The sequence below is a fragment of the Alligator mississippiensis genome, chromosome 4 (genome assembly GCF_030867095.1).
Source record: "Alligator mississippiensis isolate rAllMis1 chromosome 4, rAllMis1, whole genome shotgun sequence".
Classification (NCBI taxonomy): Eukaryota; Metazoa; Chordata; order Crocodylia; family Alligatoridae; genus Alligator; species Alligator mississippiensis.
Genome location: NC_081827.1, coordinates 151,532,612 through 151,555,522, shown reverse-complemented (window position 1 = coordinate 151,555,522; position 22,911 = coordinate 151,532,612). Strand labels below are relative to the sequence as shown.

Sequence of the window (22,911 nt, the reverse complement as noted above, 5' to 3'; positions counted from 1 at the left end):
CCTGGTTGAAGTTGCCTGTATTCCTTCCCGCCCGGCGCGGCATGGCAGGAGCAGAAGCAGGAGCAGGAGCAGGAGCCATGGCTAGAGGGAAGGAGAGCAGAACAACACAGCTCACCCAGGCCCTGGGCAGCATGCAGGTTCTGGTAGGGCTGTTCCTGGTGTGGCTGCAGCTGGTCAGGTGCTGCTGTCCTCCCTTCACTTCCAGCAGCTGCTCCTAATCCTGCCCCTGCCCCTGCCCCTGCCCCTGACCCTGCTGCACCACTCTGGGTGGGCAGGCGGGAAGCTTCAACTGAGTGGATCCCACTGGAGGTGAGGGGAGCAGAGGAGCATCTGACTGGCAGCCATGACAAAAGCTGCACAGTGGCCAGAGCTGGGGCTGGGGCCAGCGGGTGTGAGCAAGAGCATGGTGTGGACTGAGTGGGGCTTGGCCCCATATGGAGAGCTGAGGAGGAAGCTGCCAAACGGGCATGCTTTGTTGCATACATCTCTACCTCCTCCTCCCTCCCCTCACCCCCAGCTGGCTCCCAGGCAGCCGCCTGCCTCCCACACACTCCCATATACCACTCGCCACCCTACCTCCGCCACAGGGCAGAGTGTTACAAGGAGCATATCATGGCTGTCCCACTCCCAAACACTGCTCCACACCCACCAAGTCCCATAGTGTGGAGCAGGGCTGGGTGAACTTCATCCCAGGATACTGAAGGAACTGGCAGAGGAGATCTTGGAGCCCTTGGCAATGATCTTCATGAAGTTGTGGGAGACAGACTTACCAGCCTGGAAAGGGCCAACGTAGTGCCCCTTTTTTGAATAAAGTCCAAGAGGAGGACTCAGTGACCTACACACTGGGGTCTGTCCTGGGCCTAGTGCTGTTCTAACATGCTTATTAATTATTTTGATGATGGCATAGTAATCTTCTTGAACAAGTTTGGGAATGACAGAAAATTTGGGCTTATTGGGATACCAGGAAGCTAACCAGGGTGATTGGAGAGAAGGAGGATTATTAATGTTTTCTATGTAGCATAATTTAAGCAGACAAGATGGTAAAAGGGGCAGGATTTTAAACCAAAATCCCACCATTCTAAAAATAATATTAGTTAAAATAGAAACCATTCCCATCTCTAAACTCTGAAAAGATGCAGGAGTTGAAAGAGGAAAAGCCAAAAGAGCCCTAAGAAACTAGTTCTGAGGTATGTCTCCATCATTACTAGCGGCATAACCTCATACTTCAGTACCATATAAGATCTGAGAGGTAACTTTGGCTTTGTATGCTGATATAGGAGCTTGGTCTGATCACCCTGCTGTGGTTTCATAATATTTCTTTATAGCCACAGGTGATTGGGCTGCCTTAATGTTAACTGACTGAATATGATGGTTCCATGATGGAGAAGCTGTGAATAAGACACCCAAATATCTATAAGTTTTGCCAACTTCAAGTTTGGTTCCTCCCATATTCCAGGGATATTTCAGTACATGGCTTCCCCAGTACATTATATTGGATTTATCAGAATTTATCTTTAAGTTATTTTGTCCACAAAGATGTTCAAAAGTTGTAATTGCTTTCTGTAATCCAATAGGAGTTCTTGACACTATAACAGTGTCATCTGCATGTGTTAAAATAGGAATCAGGGCTGTAATGGAGGGCTAAGAGTTTCAGCATTACATTAATTGATGGATTGATTGACTCTAGGTGACACACAGCCCCAGCTGATTGAAGGTGACAATGCCTGCTCAGGACATCTGGAGATAAGACATGGACACACTTGGGCTACTGTCAGTGATTCCCACCTTGATCCTAAAGCTGCCAGTGTGATTTGTAAGGAGTTACAATGTGGAGCAGTTGTAACAATCACAGAAGGTGCTCACTTTGGAGAAGGACAAGGACCAATCTGGACTGAAGAGTTTCAGTGTGTGGGAAATGAGTCTCATCTTGCGTACTGCCCCCGAGCACCACCCATGAATCAGACAGGCTCACACGCAAATGATATTGGCCTCATATGTTCACGTAAGAACTTAGTGTGAAATCTTAAAAATAGGAATATAAAAACATAGGACCAAAAGGGACCACCTGAACCACTAAATCCAATACCCTGCAATTGCAGGAAGCCATCTATTTTATTTATATGCTGCCCTTCCCAACAAAGGCTCAGGAATTCCCCAGACCACCCTTTCAAACCTTCACATACAACACCAAGAAGCATTGATATGAATTTTGGGCTGATATTACCTTGTTGGGAGCAAGGACAGAGCACTGGAATCCATTTTTGGTAAAACCCCTAAAAGCTAAGATAATCAGAAAGGGATTGCCTCTTCCTGACTTCCCATTCTTTGTATATTTGGTATAAAATAGGACATGGGCTGTTGTGTTCCTCTCTAATCACTTTCTCCTTTCTCTTCTCCCCAGGATTCACTGGTTTCAGGCTGGTGAATGGCAGCACACAGCGCTCGGGGAGTGTGGAGGTCCAGGTGCTCGGTGCCTGGGGCACTATTTGTGACTTGCGCTGGGATTTATCCGATGCCCACGTTCTCTGTCATCAGCTCAATTGTGGATTTGCTGTGCCAGCTCCAGGAGGAGGGCATTTTGGGAAAGGAACTGGCCCTGTCTAGGGAGACACATTCTACTGTAATGGGACTGAACACCATTTGTGGCACTGCCCTGTTACCTCTCTGGGTGTCAGGGTCATTCCCTACCTGCCATCCTACCAGAAGGCCCAGCAGACAAAGGCCACTGCTACCTGAGCAGTCAGAGGCCCAGGACAAATAGGGAGGCAACTTGACCAGTGTCATATGCTGTGAAAGAACTGCTGCTAATAAGTAAGCAGCCAAACCTTTACTGCTGTCCAGCTGGGGGCTGTTGATCTGCTTGCTGACTTAACTCCTGACATTTCCCATTGAGCAGAAATATGACCACCCCACTTGCCACCAGCCTCCCATATAAAGTGTTCTCATTAGATTGCAAGTAGATTTTTATACAACTGTCAAATCAGTACATTTTTGGTAAACAGGATAACAATATAGCAAGTTCCAAAGCATGGCTGCAATTCTGCCCCTTGTGCCTCAGATGGGGGCAAGAGTTGGCAGAGTCATTTCCTATCCAGTATCTTTTTGTAGTCTAACTTTGAAGATGTTTTCCTTTATTTTACTTGCAAATACAGTTTGTTAAGTCATTTCAATATATGAGCCTTTTAAATATTAGAATGATTTGCATGGAAGCTATTCAGTTATCATTAATTTGCACATTAATTGCTGGGGTTTTTCCTTACAGGAAGTAGGAGGATCAAACTGGTGAATGGGGCAGGTTGCTGTGCCGGGAGACTGGAGATCTACCAGGGCACCTGGGGGACCATCTGTGATGTTTCCTGGGACCTCTCTGATGCCAACGTGGGTTGCAAACAGTTGAGATGAGGACATACTGTTGGGGCACCTGCCTCTGCTCAGTATGGAGAAGGCTCAGGGAAGATCTGGCTGGATGACATGAAATGCTCTGGGAATGAGTCTGAGCTCTGGGCATGTCCTTCCAGGGGCTGGGGCCAGCACAACCAGCACAACTGCCAACACAAAGAGGATGCAGGAGTACTTTGTTCAGGTCTGTTGTATAACTGCTCTCACGAACCTGGTAAGCAGTGGTATACTAGAGGGGGCAAATGTTTGAGGGAAGAGATAAGAATGATCCTGTTTACTTCTCTTTCTTGCCTCCCCATTTATGACAGTCATTATTAGAATGCTGCAGTTTCCCATCATTGTCCCTGCTTTTGACAAAACCTGTAGTATGCAGACTGGAATCCCAGAGATCACTGATAACTCTGAATAGGAGCAAATGCAGAAACAATTTCTAGCAAGAATCACTGAAAGACTCAGAAAGCCTTCCAAATCTCCTACGGTCATTAGACACAAAATGGGAACCTGTAGAATGTCATCATTTACCAAGAATTATGAAATGCCTGAGATACTGCAGTGTATGTCCCTGTTCACACTGTTCACATTTCATAATTCTTGGTAAATGATGACATTCTACAGGTTCCCATTTTGTGTCTAATGACCGTAGGAGATTTGGAAGGCTTTCTGAATCTTTCAGTGATTCTTGCTAGAAATTGTTTCTGCATTTGCTCCTATTCAGAGTTATCAGTGATCTCTGGGATTCCAGTCTGCATACTACAGGTTTTGTCAAAAGCAGGCCAGTACAATTGATTTTTGGCATTTCCTTCTAGAGTTCATGGATCTGAGGCTGGTGAATGATGAAGACTGGGCTGGACAGGTGGAGGTTATCTACAATGGGACCTGGGGGAGTATTTGCTCCAACTGAATGACTCAAGCCACTGTTGAAATTATATGCAAACAGCTGAGCTGTGGAGTTGGAGGGGCACTTGTAAGAGAGTTTGCATATGGAGAAGGTTCTGGTCCCACATGGCTGGACCACATTGAGTGTCATTGTGAGCATCACAGTGCCCTTTGGCAGTGCCCATCAGAGCCGTGGGATCTTCAGTCATGTGATACCCAGATAGAAGCGACCCACATTTCTTGCAGTGGTAATTTTAAAACCAGCTTTAAACACACATACACATACACACCCAGGTGATACACCACCAGCCTCTGATGTAAACCTGCACCTGCACACATGTGCCCACATTCGCTGAAGCATTGAGGTAGAAAAATATTGCATTTTTAGGCAAGGTGCTTTTGAGGTGCATATTTATTAGGCACCCATTTTTGTGGGTGATACCTTTTACTGGATCAAATGTTTATTTGGGAAGGACATAGATAAGATATCAGGTACCTGCTGTGTCTGCCCTGGGCAAAGCAGCATTCGGGGAGGGGACTGGCCCCATCTGGCTGGAGAAGTTGGACTGTTGAGGGACAGAGTCATCTCTGTGGCACTGTAACTGCCACCATAAAGAAGATACTGCTGTGAATTGCTCTGGTGAGTGTAAGCCTCATTGGACAGGTTGGAAAGATTCAGTTAGGAAAGCTTCCTGCAGAGATGGTATGTGAGGCTAGAAACAAATATTATCAGTGGAGTGTGATTGGCTGTGCTGTGATAGGTTGTGGCACAACTGATCACACTCCATGGACATCTACAGACATGCCTGGTTGCTGAGCCCTAACTTGGGGTGTATCTGCATGAGGGGAAAACCAGCTTGCAGACATATCCCTGGGTTGGGAAGGGGACCCCTGTGGGAGTTCTCCCTCTGCACCAGTATGCTTGCATGGGGAAACCCTTATGCAGGGCACTTGTGCACCTGGGTCTGCAAGTGCAATGGTGAGGGGGAGCTCCCAACCGGGGTCCCTACTCCATGTTGCAGCCTGTGCATCACACTGCTGTCAGGAATGGGAGCGCTGACAATGTAGAAGGTGCACCCCCTCAGGAATCTCCTTCCCCCAGGACTCCATGTTTGCAGGTGAGGAGTGCTTGCTTTCAGGCATGCACCCTGAAGCCCTGATTTTTTCCACTCATGCAGTGATGTCCCTGGAGGGATGCATCTGGGTAAGCTGGGAAAGCAAGGCAGGTGTTTCTAAGGCTTGTGGGGGCTAATCCTGCTAGGGTATTCCTACGGTGTGAAGAATCATGCCCCTTCATCCTGAGGAGCCCCTGTCTCAGGGGCAGCTGGATTGCCTGGGCAGCTTCATGCTGTCTGAGCTGTTCTGCCATATGCAAACATACCGGGGCTCTTATAGAGCCACCCAATTATTGTTACATTCTGTTGGGGCCACAAACTTGAGCATTTGTGGTGTGACAGAGGGTATGGGCATCTGTTTGCTTTCACTTTTTTCTGCCATGAAAATTTAGATAGTTGCAGAAAGGTGACAGCTATTTCCATGCTGAGATTGCTTGCTTGATGGTGGCCTGTATCAGCAGAGGATGGGCATCTGCTATAACAACATAAAGAAGCTCCATATATGGCTGGGAAGGATCAGGTAGGAGTGGACTAGCCATTAGCTGGGATAGCAGAATTATAACAAACAAAATTATAGTACACTGGGGCCTACAGAGCAAAAATAATTTAGGTGGCAGATATTACCTGTTCAGGAAATGCACCTATGTAACTAACTGTGTTAGCTAATGATTGACCTAATAGCGTATATGTATTTATATATAAGATGCATAATGGTGGAAAACTTTGAATCTGTTGTCCTTGCACCCATCCCTCTGTCAGGCAGCCTTATCACCTGGCCATAATGAATAAAGCTAATCTGGTTATTGGCACTGTGGATCTCTGTTCAATCCATTATGCAGTAAGAGCTGGCAGCCCCTTGTTAGCACTAGCAGTGAGTGACAGGTTTTTGATAAAGTATGCAACGTTCTGTGGAGCAGTGCTGGATCCCCCTGCCCAGCCATGTATCAGACCCCTGTTCCTTGGCCATAAGAACTGGTGGTGAGGGGTGTAACCTTGGAGGGCCCAGATGTGCTCATGTGTCAGCCCATGGAGCCCCTGCTCTCATCTGAGGCTCTGGTGTTCTAGTTTATTACTATTGTCCCCACTGCTCCTAAAGCACAGGGAGACTTATTTCCTCAGTTAGTCTGGAAATGTCCCTGCACTGCTTAAGGGAGAATGTATATGTGATGTGCCAGTTCCACCTGCAGCCACACAGGGGGACCATCCCTTTGGTAGATAATGCTTTACCTCTCCCTTCTTTCAGACTCCAACCCTCCTTCTTTTTTCCTTTGCAGATGCAACAGGAATGACAACTTCCCCGAAGGGAACAGGTAAAGAACCCCCTTCCAATAAGTGCTGCATTTTCCTGAGAGAGGAGCTGTAACCTGTGCTCTGGGAGAAGGAGCTTCTTGACCAAAAGACTGAAATTAATTCGGCAATGGCACCTGGGGTGGATCCTGCAGGGCACGCTGACCGATACGCATTGTTGCTCAGTGCCTTTCCGGTGATGTGCCTGGGCTTCTGACTCTCGCTCTAGCATGTGAGTTGCTCTCCTGTTTCTCAGTATTTGACCTTTTGGCCACATACAGTACAATTAGTAACTGGGGATGTTCCCTTGAGATTCATTTGTCTTTCAGAGAATAGTGTATAGTGCTCCTATGTTTGTTTCCTTTCAGATCAACCTCCAACAGACAGTGTGGGAGACATGGTGCCCATTGTCATCTGCATTATTCTGGGGGTCCTTCTCTGCTTGGTCCTAATCATTGTGGCTGGGCTGTTGCGAAATGCCAGAGCACAGCAGAAAGTTGTGTCCTAGTGGGTCTAAATCAGGGATGGGCAAAATTCGGCCCAGGGACCAGATGCAGCCCACCAGGTCATTCTATCTGGCCCGCAGGCCCCCTAAAAATTTAGAAAATTAATATTAATCTGCCCTGGGCTGCCTGTCATGCGGCCCTTGATGGCTTCCCGAAACTTAGTAAGCAGCCCTTTGCCCAAAATTATTGCCTGCCCCTGGTCTAAATGACATAAAAATACCTCTTTGAAGTTGCAGGGAGACTTTTAGGGTATCAAAAGGAAGAGGGAGATAGCGGAAAAGAACCTAGACTGGGGTGCTCAACCTCCAGCCTGTGGGCCAGATCCCTCCTACAGCGCCATGCAAGTCAACACATGGTGTCCCAATGGATCCTGTGGGAACTGTGCCAACTGTGGCCCTGAGTGCTAGATTGAACATGCAGAGCAGCACGGGGCCTAATTCCAGTGTGTGGGGCCTAGGTGTGGGGAACGGGGAGCTCCAGATCCTGATTCTAGATGGACAGCATGGCACAGAGCCCTGCGACATCTCCATTCTGCCAGGTTTGGGCTCTGGTGCTCCTCCCACTGCCCCTGCCTGGCTAGGATGAGGCTTTTGCTTGGTGGAGAGAGTACAGAGCTCCAGGGCTAGAAATTGGTGTACAGGGCTGGCACAGCGCTTGATCCAGACTGCAAACTGGCCTTGTACCAGTCATCTGGCCAATGGAACAAAAAATGTGAGCACCAATGACCTAGAACAATTGGAAATCCTGTGGAAATGTGTGAGAATATAGGTGAGTGAAGAACAGCTTTGAGCTATATTGGACAGTGCATTATGCTCACCAGTTTCACCTGTAGGATTCAGTCCTACAGACAAATACATCTGCAGGTACAATAACTTTGAAAAGCAGAGAAATAAGTGTTGTTATTCCTGGAATGTAAACTTCATGTTGGGACAGGGATTACTGAAGCTGCTGCATGGGCAATAATATGCAGTAATGAAATGAAAATAAACAGATAGTTTAAGAGGAGAGATTTTGTGATGGTGCAACAGCTAAAGGAAACATCTCCAAAGAGAAGTTTTGAAAGGGGACACATTTGTTTTCTGGACTGGGATATTTTCTGGGATAAAAAAAACAAACTGCTAATAGTCCCTCACTGACCTGTGGCAGAAGGGTTTAATAGTATTTCCCACCTTGTGTTCTACTAACCATATACTCTTTGCTCTCAGCATCCAGAAAATTCATACAGCCCTTCTCTGAGGCTGTGTATGAAGAGATTGACTACAGCTCAATGAAGGAGAAGGGGCAATCATTTGTTCATTCAGGTCTGTGCATTGCATTCCTAACAGAGTCACTGTCTAATTCACTTGTCATCCTGAGATCATGAACTAGTCCTAATTTCCTGTAGTTTTCAACCCCAGAGGACTGAAATGCTGCAAGCACTAGTGCTGTGATGAGACCGGCCAGTAACTGGACTTCGGTCAATGAGCGCCCTACCCTGCTTACGAATCAGACTTTGCTAGTCCCATCTCTAGGGACAATTTCTGCAACATTGCTAATATTGCACTTTTGGAGTATAACTAAATATGGGCCCGGAAAGCATCTATTTTTAGGGTTAAATAATTTGAAAATGGCTTTGGAATGTTTGAATAAGAACTATTCTCCAGCTCCTTCCCTTTGCTGCAGTGGTCAGTGATCTACTGTGTGGGTTCACTTTCTTTTGTTGTTTTTTCCATCCTCTTCCTTTCTCCCACGGAGTGTGGCACTAATTTAGTTGTATGGCAGAGGGCAGCGACAAAAAGTTATAAACAGACATCACCAAGTGAAGTAGACCAGTAGTGGCAGTATGTCTTGCTACAGCTGATCTGCTTCAATGGGTAAAACACATGTTGCCCGTTGTCATGAACTGATCAGGGCCTGATCTTGTGGGACAACAGGTGATGTGTTCCCCACTTACAAAGATGTGTCCTAGAGATTCCCCATGGCACATCCATGTAAAGGGGGAAGCCAAGGTTCCCTATTTACAAATAAGTGCATCAGAGATTGCCCAGGATGAGTTCCTGTAAGAGGCTAAAACTGGGCATATATTCCTGGAGGCTTGAGGGGCCTGAATCTGCAAAGTAATTCCCAGGCCTTGCAGGATCAGTCCTCTCAAGTCCCAAGAGTGCTAGCCTGGGGCAGCTGAAGAGCATGGGTAGTTCTGGGTTGTCTGTGCTCCTGTGCATAAAACAATCAGATATCTGCTGCAATAAAATGGCAGAAACTATTATCATCTTCATTGCAGCCACAAATTTTGGGCATTTGTGGTGTGACAAGGAGTATGAATTCCTGTTTGCCTGGCTTTTATGCCTCCATAAGCATTTTCCATCCTAAGAAACAGAAAACTCATGCTGTGCTTTATGTCAGGAGAGAGGCATGTTGTCCAAGCAGTAAGTATTTGGCAGTTGAGATGCTTTGCAGTTTCCACAAATCTGGATTGTTCTGGGGTAGTTTGATTTTCTGTTGGGAACCCTGAAATGAAACTACAGCTCTCTGGCTCTTTCTAGGTTGTTTTAGAGAAAGACCTCCCAGAGATTTCAGACTCCTGGCTCCCAGAGCCATTGGGACTCTTGAGGTGGCAGACTGCCCAGGCTGCCAAACTCCCGCAGGGGTCAGCTCTGCAGAGAGTTGAAACACCAGGGAAATCACATGTCTTGGATGTCAGGGATCCTAGGAAAACGGGAAGCTAGTTGCCTGGCTCCCCAGGCTGCCTACCTTGCAGACAGGCAGAAAATCTACCTTTATGTGTGACAAACTCCCCTACCTTTCCATATTTTATTTTGTCATTACATTGCATTTGTTATTTTATTACCTAGAGTCAACTGACTTAAAACATGTGCTAGTGCCATTAGTACGAGATGAAAGGGTTTATTTCCTCATTCAAACTTTTTCCTGTTTGCTGTTGTAATTAAACCTACTGTTGAAAAGAAAACAGAATTTTACACTTATTTGTCCTGGGATGTCAACTTCAGGTTAGGAGCAGTATTACTGCAGCTGCTATCTATGAACTAGTTAAAATGTAACATCTATTTTCTTAGTCAAAGTTTCAAAGAAGTTGTTACCTACAGCTGCTACTCTGGTTAGTACTGTGTGAAAAACAAGTATTTTCCCTGATTTTAAAAATAGAGAATCTAGGTCTAAGCAAAGCATTGTGTAACAGGCTTCCCAGGCTGAATTAATGGAATTGATGGAGAGAGCATATCAGGGCGCTTTATGGGCATCTCTGCATTTGTCCCTGACCTTTACGTAATTTCTCTATTCACTGTCAGGTCTGTCCTCATCACTATTAATTCCCATCTGCATTTCAGAGGCCTCTGTACTGCCCAGAGATGCCACCAGTGATGGTTATGATGATGCTGGAGAAATTTCTGATCCAGAACACAGTTCTGCCTTTCACCAGAATGATGAGGAAGTCAGTGAAGCCCTGGAGGAAAGTGATGGGACACAGGATTCACAGATAGGTGAGTGAAGTTACCATATCTTGCTGTTCAATCTCTAGTCTTACTGATGCGTAGCAAGTTTTCCAGCTATAAAGTTAAAAAGGCTTCCAAAAATGAAGCATGCTTAATCTAAAGGTTTAGAAATAACAGAGAGTTCAAAATATTTTATTTATTATAAAGTTCAAAAATATAAGTCACTCCCACAGTAGTTTGAGGCCTCGCTCAAGATTCCTGTAATTATAAGCTTGGAAGTAATGGATATACCTGTATTTCATGGTGACCTTGTTCACCAAAGAGTAGATAGTTGCAGTGACTCACCTGAATGACAAGACAGGTTCAGAGCTAAGTCAGTATCATGTGCTTCCTTTGATATTTTCAGGTTCCAGTCTGTACTCCCGAAGAAGTGGAGCTGACAGAAAAGACCCATCCCTGCCTCCTGGGGACATAGAATATGATGATGTTGAAGATGGTTTTGCTGGAACATTGATGTAAGAATGTCTGTGTTTAGCACAAATGCCTTGTGAGGACATAAATGCTGTATGATTAGATGACTCCTCTCAGGAATGCTGACTGGGCCAAAGAGTCACTAGAGATGTTCCCTGCATAGCAGGTAGCCTGACCAGCTTTTTCTAGAGGCTGATGTAGCTGCAAGTGTATTAGTTTAAGTGACAATTTTTTAAGTTGCCAATAGCTCCTGCTTTTGTATTCCTAAAACATTCTTCATCCTAAAATTAATGCATTTTCTTATTAAACCCTTTTTGAAAGCTTGTTCCAGAAATGATATTTCTCTCAACCTGATGTATTGGGTCAGTACAAGGGGATGGTAATGGAGTGAGAATGAAAATGCATCACAACGTAAGATAACAATAAAGAGGCTTGTCTACATCCAGAGGGGGTCAGTTAGACTCTGCCTCCAGGGTCGGCATTGTAGGGACATGCAGCCCCTTGGGAGCCTGGTTGGAATCTGACCAATAGTGGGGGCAGCAGGAAATGCTGTGGGGGCATCTGTGCCCACCCGGAAGGCTCCTGCCCCACCATTGCCCCAGAAAAGGGAGAGAGAAACCAATAAAGAAAAAAAATCCAAAAAATACATTGGGGCTAGTGAATCCAATAGGGGCAGGTTGGGGATGTGGGGAAGTGGAGTGCAGGGGAAAGGGGGCTGAAACTCACTGGTTTACAGCCCCATGGTAAACCAGGAGAGCTATGCCTGGGGAAGGTGGGGTAGGGGATGCCCACAAGGGCTGGGTAGACTTGAGCTGGCTTACTCAGCCGTACAACACCAGGGCAGGGGGCATGGACCACAGGACTTATCCCACAAGGGCAAAATACACAATGGAGGTGGCTGACGCAGGGGTGAAAAAATGGCTGGAACGATGGAGGGGCGTTGTGTGTGGAAGCTCAGTCCAGGAGTCCCTCAGGCCTCCATCCAGGCATTTAGCAGCAGGGCAGTAGGCAGGGAAACAAAGCACAGGATCAGACATGGTGACACAGGTGTGAGGGAGTGCAGGAGCAGTCAATTAAGGAAGTAATCCAGTGTGGGCGCATTGTCAGGAAGTGCAATGTGGTGCAGCAGGGATTCCCCCCCTCTGCTGAGAGGGGGCAGCAGCAGTACAGGCAGTCAACAGCAGCAGCAGTGGTAGCAGCCGTCGAGATCAGCCACTCAAGGCATGGTTCAGGTAAAGGTGAAAGTGAAGGTGAAGGCAGGGGGTGACCTGCAGAGGCAGCTGAGGCAGGGAAGGCACCCTTAGGTGCTGTGAGTGATGGTGGGGGAGGAGCCCATGGGCAGCACAGGAGGGTGGCAACAGCAGCAGAAACAGCCCAAGGCAGGAAGGGGCACAACTAACTTCCTCCCAAAAGCTCCTGAGAGCAAGCAACAGCAGCAGCAGCAGTAGACAGAGTCAGGAAGGGGCATGGCCATTTTCTCCCAAGAAGCTCCTGTCTATTTGTATCTTCCAGTGCACATGGGACTTAAGGCCCACCCGGTTAACTAATAGCCTCCACTGTGTGGGGCCAAAGGTTGAAAGATGCAGCTAACAATTTTTCTTTTGGTGGTGGATGGGGGGGGGGGGCCGGGGCACTAAGGGGAAAAAACAGGTTAGGGGTGACACTGGGGTCAAAATGTGAAAATAAGTACTCCAGAGGGGGACTCTGAGTAGAGCCCCCTGGGCTGTATCCACTGGTCTTCAGAGGCATTTAAGTACCTGGTGGATGCTGCCGATTCATAGATTCATAGATGTTAGGGTTGGAAGAGACCTCAATAGTTCATCGAGTCCGACCCCCTGAATAGGCAGGAAAGAGTGCTGGGTCTAGCTGACCCCAGCTAGATGTCTATCTAACCTCCTCCTGAAGACCCCCAGGGTAGGGGAGAGCACCACCTCCCTTGGGAGCCCATTCCAGACCTTGGCCACTCTAACTGTGAAGAAGTTCTTCCTAATGTTCAGTCTAAATCTGCTCTCTGCTAGCTTGTGGACATTATTTCTTGTAACCCCCGGGGGCGCCTTGGTGAATAAAACCTCACCAATTCCCTTCTGTGCCCCCGTGATGAACTTATAGGCAGCCACAAGGTCGCCTCTCAGCCTTCTCTTGCGGAGGCTGAAAAGGTCCATGTTCTCTAGTCTCTCCTCGTAGGGCTTGGTCTGCAAGCCCTTAACCATGCGAGTGGCCCTTCTCTGGACTCTCTCCAGGTTATCCGCATCCCTCTTGAAGTTCAGTGCCCAGAATTGCATGCAGTACTCCAACTGCAGTCTGACCAGCTCCCGATAGAGGGGAAGTATCACCTCCTTGGATCTATTCGTTATGCATCTACTGATGCATGATAAAGTGCCATTGGCTTTTCTGATGGCTTTGTCACACTGCCAACTCATGTTCATCTTGGAGTCCACTAGGACTCCAAGATCCCTTTCGACTTCTGTGCCACCCAGCAGGTCATTCCCTATGCTGTAGGTGTGCTGGACATTTTTCCTCCCTAGGTGCAGCACTTTGCATTTCTCCTTGTTGAATTGCATTCTGTTGTTTTCTGCCCACTTGTCCAACCTGTCCAGGTCTGCTTGCAGCTGTTCCCTGCCCTCCGGCGTGTCCACTTCTCCCCATAGCTTTGTGTCATCTGCAAACTTAGACAGAGTACATTTCACTCCCTCGTCCAAGTCGCTGATGAAGACATTGAAGAGTATCGGTCCAAGGACCGAGCCCTGCGGGACCCCACTGCCCACACTCTTCCAGGTCGAAACCGACCCGTCCACCACGACTCTCTGGGTGCGACCCTCTAGCCAATTCACCACCCACCGGACTGTGTAGTCATCCAAGTCACAGCCTCTTAACTTGTTCACCAGTATGGGGTGGGATACAGTATCGAAGGCCTTCCTGAAGTCTAAGTATATGACATCCACCCCTCCTCCTGTGTCCAGGCGTTTCATAACCTGGTCATAAAAAGAGACTAGATTAGTCAGGCACGATCTGCCTGCTATGAACCCGTGCTGGTTTCCCCTCAGCATAATCCAGTGATAATGATTGGTGCTCTGCCCGGAAGTGTGCACAGAGGAGGGAAAGGAATACAGCGTCACAGTCCCTGAGTACCTTCCTGGCCAGAGCCTCCTTCTTGGTCAAGTACAGGGCCCACTTGGTCAGGGCCAGGGCCAGGGCCAGGGCTAGGGCCAGGGCCAGGGCCAGGGCCAGGAGAAGGTTGACTAGGAGGTCCCAGGATAGGGTGGGGCGACAGATGGGGTGTCCAAAAAGAAAAAGGTGCAGTTGAAATGCAGAGGTTCTGGAGGTGAAGGGGGAGGGGCTGCAGCCTGGCACACTCGAGCGTCATGTGTGCCAGGTTCTCCCGCTACACACAGAAGGGGCAGGAGACCAGGGTGTGTGTGAAGCTCATCGCATACATGCCTGTGGCTGTGGCTCGATGGAGGAGCCACCAGCTGAGGTCCCCAGTGGCTTGTGGGATGAAGGTGGAGTCCAGGCTCATCCACTGTGTTCCCCTAACCATGACCTCACTGAGCAGGTCCCAACACTTGGTGTCTGGGCAGGACAAGAGGGTGGCATGGTGGATCATGTGGTGCATGAGAGTGTAGAAGTGATGGCGATGGATGGTGGAAAAGTGGACCGGTCTGGTGTCCTCCACCCAGCTTAGGTGGTTGAGTGGAGAATGCCACAAGGCTGGGTAAGGCACCAGCCCCATGACAAACACTGGTGGGCTGGAGAACACGGGGTCGGGACAGGCGGGGACCACCACCATGCAGGACCTGGTCAACAAGGGCAAGGGCGTCAGGTGGTAGGGCAGATTTCACCTCCTGGACCAGATGGCAGGTCGCACATGTCATGGGTAGACCCATATGCCAGGCCAGTGCAGTGGGGTCCACCCACTCCTGCCTATCATAGTCCAGAAGGTCTCTGATACAGGTGACACCAGCCAGGTTGAATCTCTGTCATAACTGGGGTGCCTCTGGTGTCGGCACCTCCAGCTGGGGGTTCCAGAGGAGGGGCTTGATGAGTGGGATGGCACCAGGCCTGGAGGAGGTTGTGGTGGAACTCTGGCAACCCTGCAGGTCCTGCAGGAAAAGCCCCACAGGCCGAGAAGCTGCCACTCATATTGGAGCCCCTGGAAGTGGCGGAGGCAGTTGCGTCCCAGGTGGCCCTATGCCACCTGTCTACTGTCATTGTACAGGCTGTCCTCAGGCTTACGACACAATTGGTTCCTGAAAACTGCATCTTAAGTTATAAAGTTGGAACTCGGAACGAATTTTCTCATACGAAACAATGTTATAAGTGGGGGATTTGTTCCTGAACCAAGGCCTGATACCCTATTTTCACCAAAAATACCCCAGAATTTTGTGCTCGATCAATTATAGATGAGTAATATAGCTACATTAATGTATTTAAATTGTAAATAGCAATCATATTGATTTGGAAGGACTTCTTTGAGGTGACTTTGCTGGACTTTTGGAAAGGCTGTTGGTTAGACTTTTTGAAGGGTTCTTGGCTGGAGTCTTCTCAGAAGTCTTGGCTGCAAGTTTTTTTGGAGTCATGTCTGCTTTCTTAAAGAAAGTGTTCAAGCAAGTTGGGACAGACGTTCTCCAGGGAGATGAGCGACACAGCGAACTTGTGTGTTGGCATGCCGTGTGTCGGATCAAGCATTGTAAGTTGAAACTGACATCATAAAGTTGAAACAGGCTGTCAATTTATAAATGTTGTAAGTGCAAAATGTTGTAACTTGAAGTGTTGTAAGTCAAAGACTGCCTGTATAGCAGTTGCTGCAGAGCCTGAAAATGGAACATCAGGACCTGGCTGTGCAGGCAAACCAGTCCCTGGCCACCATCCCGCAAAAGGAGAATCAGGACCCTCGCAGTGAACCAGTGCTGTCCTGGCCAGAAAAAACTCGAGTGCCTATCTCTGGAGCCCTCCTGGGATCTCAAGGGACACAGGCAGGGTGTGTAAGTGGTGCCAGAGCATGGACAGGACCAGCTGGTTCAGCACCAGCACTCTCCCACACAGGGCAAGACACCTCAGGAGCTCTGACCATTGCTGGAGACACTCCACTACCCTTTCCTCCAGTTGGTGTCAGTTCTCCAGTAGGAAAGGGTCTGTGGGGGACAGGTAGACCCCCAAGTAGGGCAGTGAGGCTGTTCTTCAGCGGATTCTGTGGAGTGTGGGTAGGAGTGAGCCCATCTGCCACCTGTCACACACTGCCAGGACAAAGCTCTTGACCCAGTTGACCCAGGCAAAAGAAGCTGCCAAGTTCAACACCTGGCAGGCCTCCACCTGCACCAGGTCACCTGAGTCCTGGACTGTGAGGAGTATGTCATCAGCATACATTGAAAGGACCAGCTGCACCACCAGTTCCTGGAGTATCAGCTCTGCCACCTGCCTCTGCAGAAGGATGAGAAAGGGTTCCAGGACCAAGGCATACAGCTGTCCTGACAGTGGGCAGCCTTGAATCACCCCTCGCCTGAATGGGATGGACTCCATCAGGGTCCAGTTGAGCTTGACCAAACACTCTGCAGAGGTATACAGCCCTGGAGAGCCCACATGAAGTGGGGCCCAAAGCCAAAAGCCCTCAGTGTGCCTCTGAGGTACCTGTGATCCACTCTATCAAATGCCTTCTCCTGGTCCATGGATAGGAGGGAGAAAGACAGGTCCTCCCAGCGCGCTAGCTCTAGAAGGTCCTGAACCAGGTACAGGTTGTTGAAGATGGAACGTCCGGGCACTGTGTACATGTGTCAGCATGGACGGCAGGCGCAGTGAGATGGCCTTAGCTACCACCTCTTAGTCCATGCAGAGGAGGGACACAGGGCACCAGTTCCTCAGGTCGTGGGGATTTGCCTTCTTTTGCAGCATGGCCCTCTGGCATTGCAGGAGCTCCACACTTCCCTCGGATTTGGCCCAGACCGCAGCAAAGTCTGGGCCAAGGATGTCCCAGAAGGCCCAGTAGAACTCCGTGGTCAGCCCGTCAATGCCTGGTGCCTTGTTTCCAGCCATCAGGTGGAAAGCAGCTGAAAACTTGGCCAGGGTAAGAGGAGCCTCCAGCCGGTCCCATTCGCCTGTGCTGATCTGCAGGAGTCCCACCCACAGGGTCTGACAGGCTTTGATGTTTGTCAGATCCAGGGAAAAGAGTTCTTCATAGAAGGCTTGCACGCACCACTGCATCTCACCTGGATCTGTGAGGGGGGTGCCATCTACCACTAGAAGGCAGGTGATATACTTTTTGGCTCCCTGCATCCTCTCCAGGGCACAGAAGAAGCAGGAATGACGGTGCATCTCCCGAAGAAGCTGTACATGTGAGCAGACATGCACATGATGGACATGGTGGTTGTCCAGAGTATGAAGCTCTTACCACCTCTTCTGACACTCTCCACAAAGGGACGGGTTGGTGGCCAGTCACCTCTCCAGATCTGGCACTTCCTGTCTGAGCTGCTTCTGGACTGCCTCCCTCTGCTGGGTCTGCCCCCACGTGTACCTGCAGCAAGAAAGCTGGATGCTTTCCTTCCCCATGTTCTACCTTCTCTGAACTGAGGGGAAAGCTGCCGGTTGCTCGTGGGTGCTGCGGCTGTTACCTGGGGCTCAGTGCCGCTGAGCCCAAGAGGCCCAGAGCTGCGGGACAGTGCACAGTGCCCTGCTGAGCAAGGTCACACTCGTGGGATGCAGCAGCATGGTGCCAAGTGGCTGGGGCTGAGGCCTGCTGCCCCCCATGCAGGAGGACTGTGCAATGAGGCCCTGAGTGGCCCCAACTCCTGCTGCTACTGCTGGTGACTGCAGAGAGCTAGGGCTGGATGAGAGAGTGAGATGGGATCGGGGGGAACGAATGGCAGGTTGGGGAATGAACAGGGGTGGGAGAAATGAACATGGAGTTGGGGGAACCAACAGAGAATTGGGGGAATGAACAGAGGGCAGGGGGAAGGAAGGGGGAGTTGGGGAAATGTTCTGGCTGGCTAGCCTCTGGTTGCCTCAGAGCATGGTCAGGGACTGTGCCCTGACCTGCTTTTTTCCCCGCAATATTTTTTCAAAGTTAGCCCTTCTGGAGTCCAAAACTATTATTGTAGACCCATTATTGTCCATCCTAACATTTAAAATGAATTGAATAAATTAGTTCAGTTTTTTTGTGTGAGATTGGTACAGACTGTGGGAGGTATTTGGATCACTGCTGGTATTTGGATCAGTTTAATCTTTCTGTTTTAGTTTCTTCAATCTTCTAACTGTATCTTCCATCTTCTAACTGTATCTTCCATCTTGCTTGATTCTTCCTTCTCCTATTCCTCTACCAGTGGCAGAATCCTGCCATTCTTTAATTTGTCAAGCTTCCCGCTTCATTTATGAAGACACTAAACTGATTCCTTAGTTTGTTTCCACCTCCATTTTCTGGCTGCTTTTTTGGTTGTTCTTATAGCTTCATGCTACCATGAGTTGCTCTCCTCTTCTGAAGTTATTTCAATTAGGGAGTCATCTTTGATAGGTTTCTAGATCTACTGCTTTATATATGCTGCTTCAGCTTTTATGCTTAAAGGTCTTTATCTGCTTATTAACCCTTGATGTGTGACTGCTCACAGCATGTTTTAATTTTGACACTGCTTACCATTCCACAGATTTCATATGGTCAAAGTGTAATGTGTGTGAGGCCGGGGTAGGGGAGATCAACTAATTCTCCCCTCAGGGACTCTTCTGCCACGCCTTTGTTGTTGGAAGAAAAAAAAGAGATGTTAATCCCTGAGATATCACACAATCAATCACCCTGCTATTAAAGAAAACAAACTGGTTTTATTAAGTTTTCTCATTATAATCGCAGTTCGTGGTCATTTTTTTCCCCAATCTGCGGCTTCAATTCCCTTTCTCTCTCTTTGTTGCAATAAACAGGGAGGTTATGTTGGAACCTCTCCCTTTTCTGTTCCTCTCTTTGCTGGTCCCCACTTCCTACCTCAGCCCTACAAGGAGTTTCCCTTGTTGGAAAAACCGGGTAAGTGCTCAGGTAAGTGCTCATGGTTTTAGCATCCTTTCTCTCATCAATCTCTCACTGCGGTTTTCTTCACCAGGAGTTAGACTCCGCAGCGTTGGCTCTCAATTCAGATCCATCTCTGATCATGCTAGCCACGCTCTCTCGCATCTCTTTGTGTGCCCCCAGGGGCAATCTGCTTCACCCCGTGTCCCCTCTTTTGTAGATCCCGAACCCTCATCTGCCATTTCTTTCATCCGGCGTGGAAAGAGGCATAGCTGCACCTTGTGTCCCAGTCACTGCACTTTCCATGAACTGGCTGCCCCACTTCTTGGGAGAGGAACCAAGGAACAGGTTTGGCTATCACCCTGTTTCAGTGTAATCTCACTCTTAAATAAAAGCATGTACTAGCCCACAGCACTGCAGCAGAAAGTCCTTGAGCCACAATGCCCAGGTGAAATAAGAGACAGGGGCAGATACAGAGGGGATCCAGTGGTTTGGACACTCCCCCCTTCCATGACTCCCACTACCATTCCGGGTTGATCCAGGTGCAGGAGAAGCCCCAAGGCTGCTCCTGCCCTGCTCTAGCAGTGAGCTGTGCCTGTTGCTAAGAGGACAGCAGTCCCCTGTCCCATGCTCAGGGGATGGCGGTGGCAGTGGACAGCAGTGGCAGTGTGCAGGCTCCACCCTCCAGCACCTTCTCCCTGGCACCCTGCCTTTCCACATGTCCCTTGCTGGCTGGTCAGGGAAATGGAGGGATCTAACCTCAGTATAAGATTCACACATTTAACTCAGAAGTTTTACAAACAGTATCATAATCTGCCACAACGTTATGCTAGACTTGGTTCCAGGCCTCTGGAGCCTTGGCTGTCATTCATGACTTTGCACATACTGTTGCCAATGGCTCTGGGACTCTACAGCCAGGTCCTTCAGCACCCGGAGGTGCATTTCATCAGGGCTGTTGATTAAGTTTTATTCACATTTATCAAAAGCTCTCTGATATGCTCTAAACACCAGGCTGTGGGCTCGGCCATATGAAACAGCTTATCTATCTCCCACTTAATGCTTTAGCTATACCCTTTTCTATGCGGTATACTCAGTCTACTTTTTTTAAGTGGTCTTATATCCACAAACATGTTTGACTTCTTAATCTTTGATGTGCCATGTAGACAGCCAGGTCAGAATAGGATCCCAAATTCATCCAGAGCTTCCTTAGATTCAGTTTCTGGGGAAAGAAATCATTTCTTAAGACTGACTTTTTTTTCAGTTTAATTGAGGGATTCCAACCTTGGCTTTGTTCGGGCCCCAAAATGTGACAATCAAGCAACTCTAACCACAGCTTATGGCCCCTGCCCCTCCAGGGAAGAAATAATGAACACAGTGAGAGAGAAGCCCTACAGATGGATATGAACTTAATGCTAAGGATCCCGGGATCTCTCCCCTTCTGGGCATGTCTGAGTTCCTCCATGACCCCTGTGCATGTTCCTGGAGGTGAGGGGCCCATACTTGCTTAGTGTGTTTTAAGCCTCCTTTCTGCTCCTTACACCTGCTTATATGGGCCATAATTTAAATTTGGGCCCAGCTAGTAAGCTAAGTTAAATCTCTGAAAACCAGGAACTACAAGCTTATGGTAGACATCATCCTTGTAACTTTCGGCAGAAAGAGAAATTAGTCAGGGGTAGGGGTGAAGGTTGATAATATAGAGAGACTTGACTTGACCAGGCAGATGCAAAGCTGAGGAAGGCTGAGATGAAGGAGACAAAGGTAGGGGCTGTTTTGTAATAGAGAAAGTGGTTTGATATAAGCTTGAGCTACATGGCCAAGGAAGTGTGTAACATGCAAGAAAGCCATTTCCTGTCAAGTAGGTATACAGCATTTCTGAGAACATAGAGACACATTTTAGAATTCAGTGGCTCCTGCAGTGATAATTGTTTAATGAAAAAGCAAGGAGAAGGTGACCTGCAAACAGTGTCTCAGGGGATGTATTCTTTGGGGGACTGTGGGAGAAAAAGATTGGAGGGATAGGAAAACATAGTCCCAGAAAGTGTTCATCAACCTACTTAATACTATTGTGCTTTCTAAGTAATAGACCAGTCAGCAGTGTGAGACATGGAAAAATGAGGCGGCTATTCTTATCAGCCCTGTCACCTGTCCTCATCGCAAACATGTCATTGCACCATCTTAATCCACTATTATTAAATATCTAGGAGAGGGAAGAAGCCCCTAGGAATAACATTGTATCCTGATGCTATTAAGGATCTGCTATACAACAGAACTGCAGATCTGTGTGATATATGCATCTGCCTACATGGCCCCTAACTTGTGTAGATAAGAGTGCTCCTGTAAGAGAAGAAAACAAAGAAATGAAAAGGAAAACACATAGGAAACGGAAAGTGTTGTTGTCACAGAATTAAATGTGTCTGGTGGTATTTGATGTGCATACTGAATGCTGTGTTCAGAAAAAAAGCAAACCAAACTTGTGAAAATTAGGATCTAAAATGTCTAGACATATGCCAATACAGCATTAGTTTCTCTTTTTTGACAGATAGCCAAGTATGTCCAAAGTATGTATATTCTCCCTCTGCCTTTGACCTGCACTGGATAGGACCTGCTTCCAACCATACTAAGATCCAACACTTAACGTGCTCCACAGAAGGAACACCATAGCTATTACATTTTCTAAAGTCATTTACTCCCTTTTATAAATCTTTCATCCTGAAGCACATATAAGACTGTGCTTTCCCTTATGCAGCATTAAAGTCTCAGCCTTCACTTCTCTTCCAGCTAAGTGCAGATACCCCACACAGATTTAGAGAATTGCTCCTGAATTTTAATACACTAATTCAGAGTTGGTGGAAACCACACTTGATCATCCATTAGGTATGTTCTGATACCTACCTGTATTTCCTAATTTTCAAAGTTTTAAAATATGAAACACTTTAAAATTTCATTTCCTGATTTTCAGAAGTTGTAGTTTTCTAAACTCAGTCTTTAACTCAGTATTATGAAGGGTTTATTTTTTGACATAGATAAAACTGATTTGGATGTATGATTTCCACCTTTCTTTGCTTAAATATTTGATATATTCTAGAGATGTTTAGAAAAAGCATGACTGCAAATGCAAAGTGCCTACCCCAAACCAGAAAGAGCGGTTTCATGATGATCCGGGACTGTAGCGAATGTGACATCAGAAGCGGAGCTGTCTCTCATATATGGTCACAGGCAGTGTTTTACTATTTTATTGGAGGTTTTAGCCATGAAACATTGGAGATAAACCCTCGATAATGTCTAAAAAGGTGAAGGTTGTTTCTATTGGCTCCTCCCTGCAGTGATACCAGCATGTGAATCTATATATTTCCTCCCCCTGCTTTGTATTCTTTGTCAGACACAGAGAAGCCCTGGCAGAGTGTGAGGTGCATGCAGGGCAGTGCCAGCAGGGATGAGGGGCATGATGCCAGTGAAGGGGCACCTCTCCACTCAGCTGCTTTGGTTTCTTGTCCTACTTATTCTTCAGCTAACCAACAGTGAGTATTGTATACATTTCTCTCTTATGTATTTTGAATTCTTTTTAGCTAGGAATCAAGGCACTGAGAAAAGAGAGACGTAAAAATACAAGAAATTATTCTCTCACTTCTCTGTCTCCCCAGTTTTGGAGTCTGCATGATGAGCTGTTCAAACAGAGAGGGTTTTTTGGTTTATATATTTATAGTAATTGCTTGCATGGGAAAAAAAAAAATATCCACTGATTTTAAAGGAGTAAAGCAAAAGTTAGAAGGAAGTTTAAGATCCATCTAAAATAGATTTACATATTGAAGCCACAACCCCAGAATAGGAGGCTTGTTTTCTTAGGGGAAGAA

The 22,911-nt window shown here is 47.5% G+C and overlaps 1 protein-coding gene across 1 annotated transcript in view; it reads left to right on the top strand.

Annotated features, from left to right (window-relative positions):
* LOC102560977 (scavenger receptor cysteine-rich type 1 protein M130) overlaps window positions 1-11,130 on the top strand; it is a 70,551-nt gene extending 59,421 nt beyond the window's left edge. Inside the window, exons 10-12 of the mRNA XM_059726247.1 lie at window positions 8,389-8,484; window positions 10,507-10,659; window positions 11,018-11,130. Of these exons, the coding sequence (XP_059582230.1) occupies window positions 8,389-8,484; window positions 10,507-10,659; window positions 11,018-11,130 (362 nt within the window). The remainder of the gene's footprint in view (window positions 1-8,388; window positions 8,485-10,506; window positions 10,660-11,017) is intronic.
* Window positions 11,131-22,911: the final 11,781 nt, after the last annotated feature.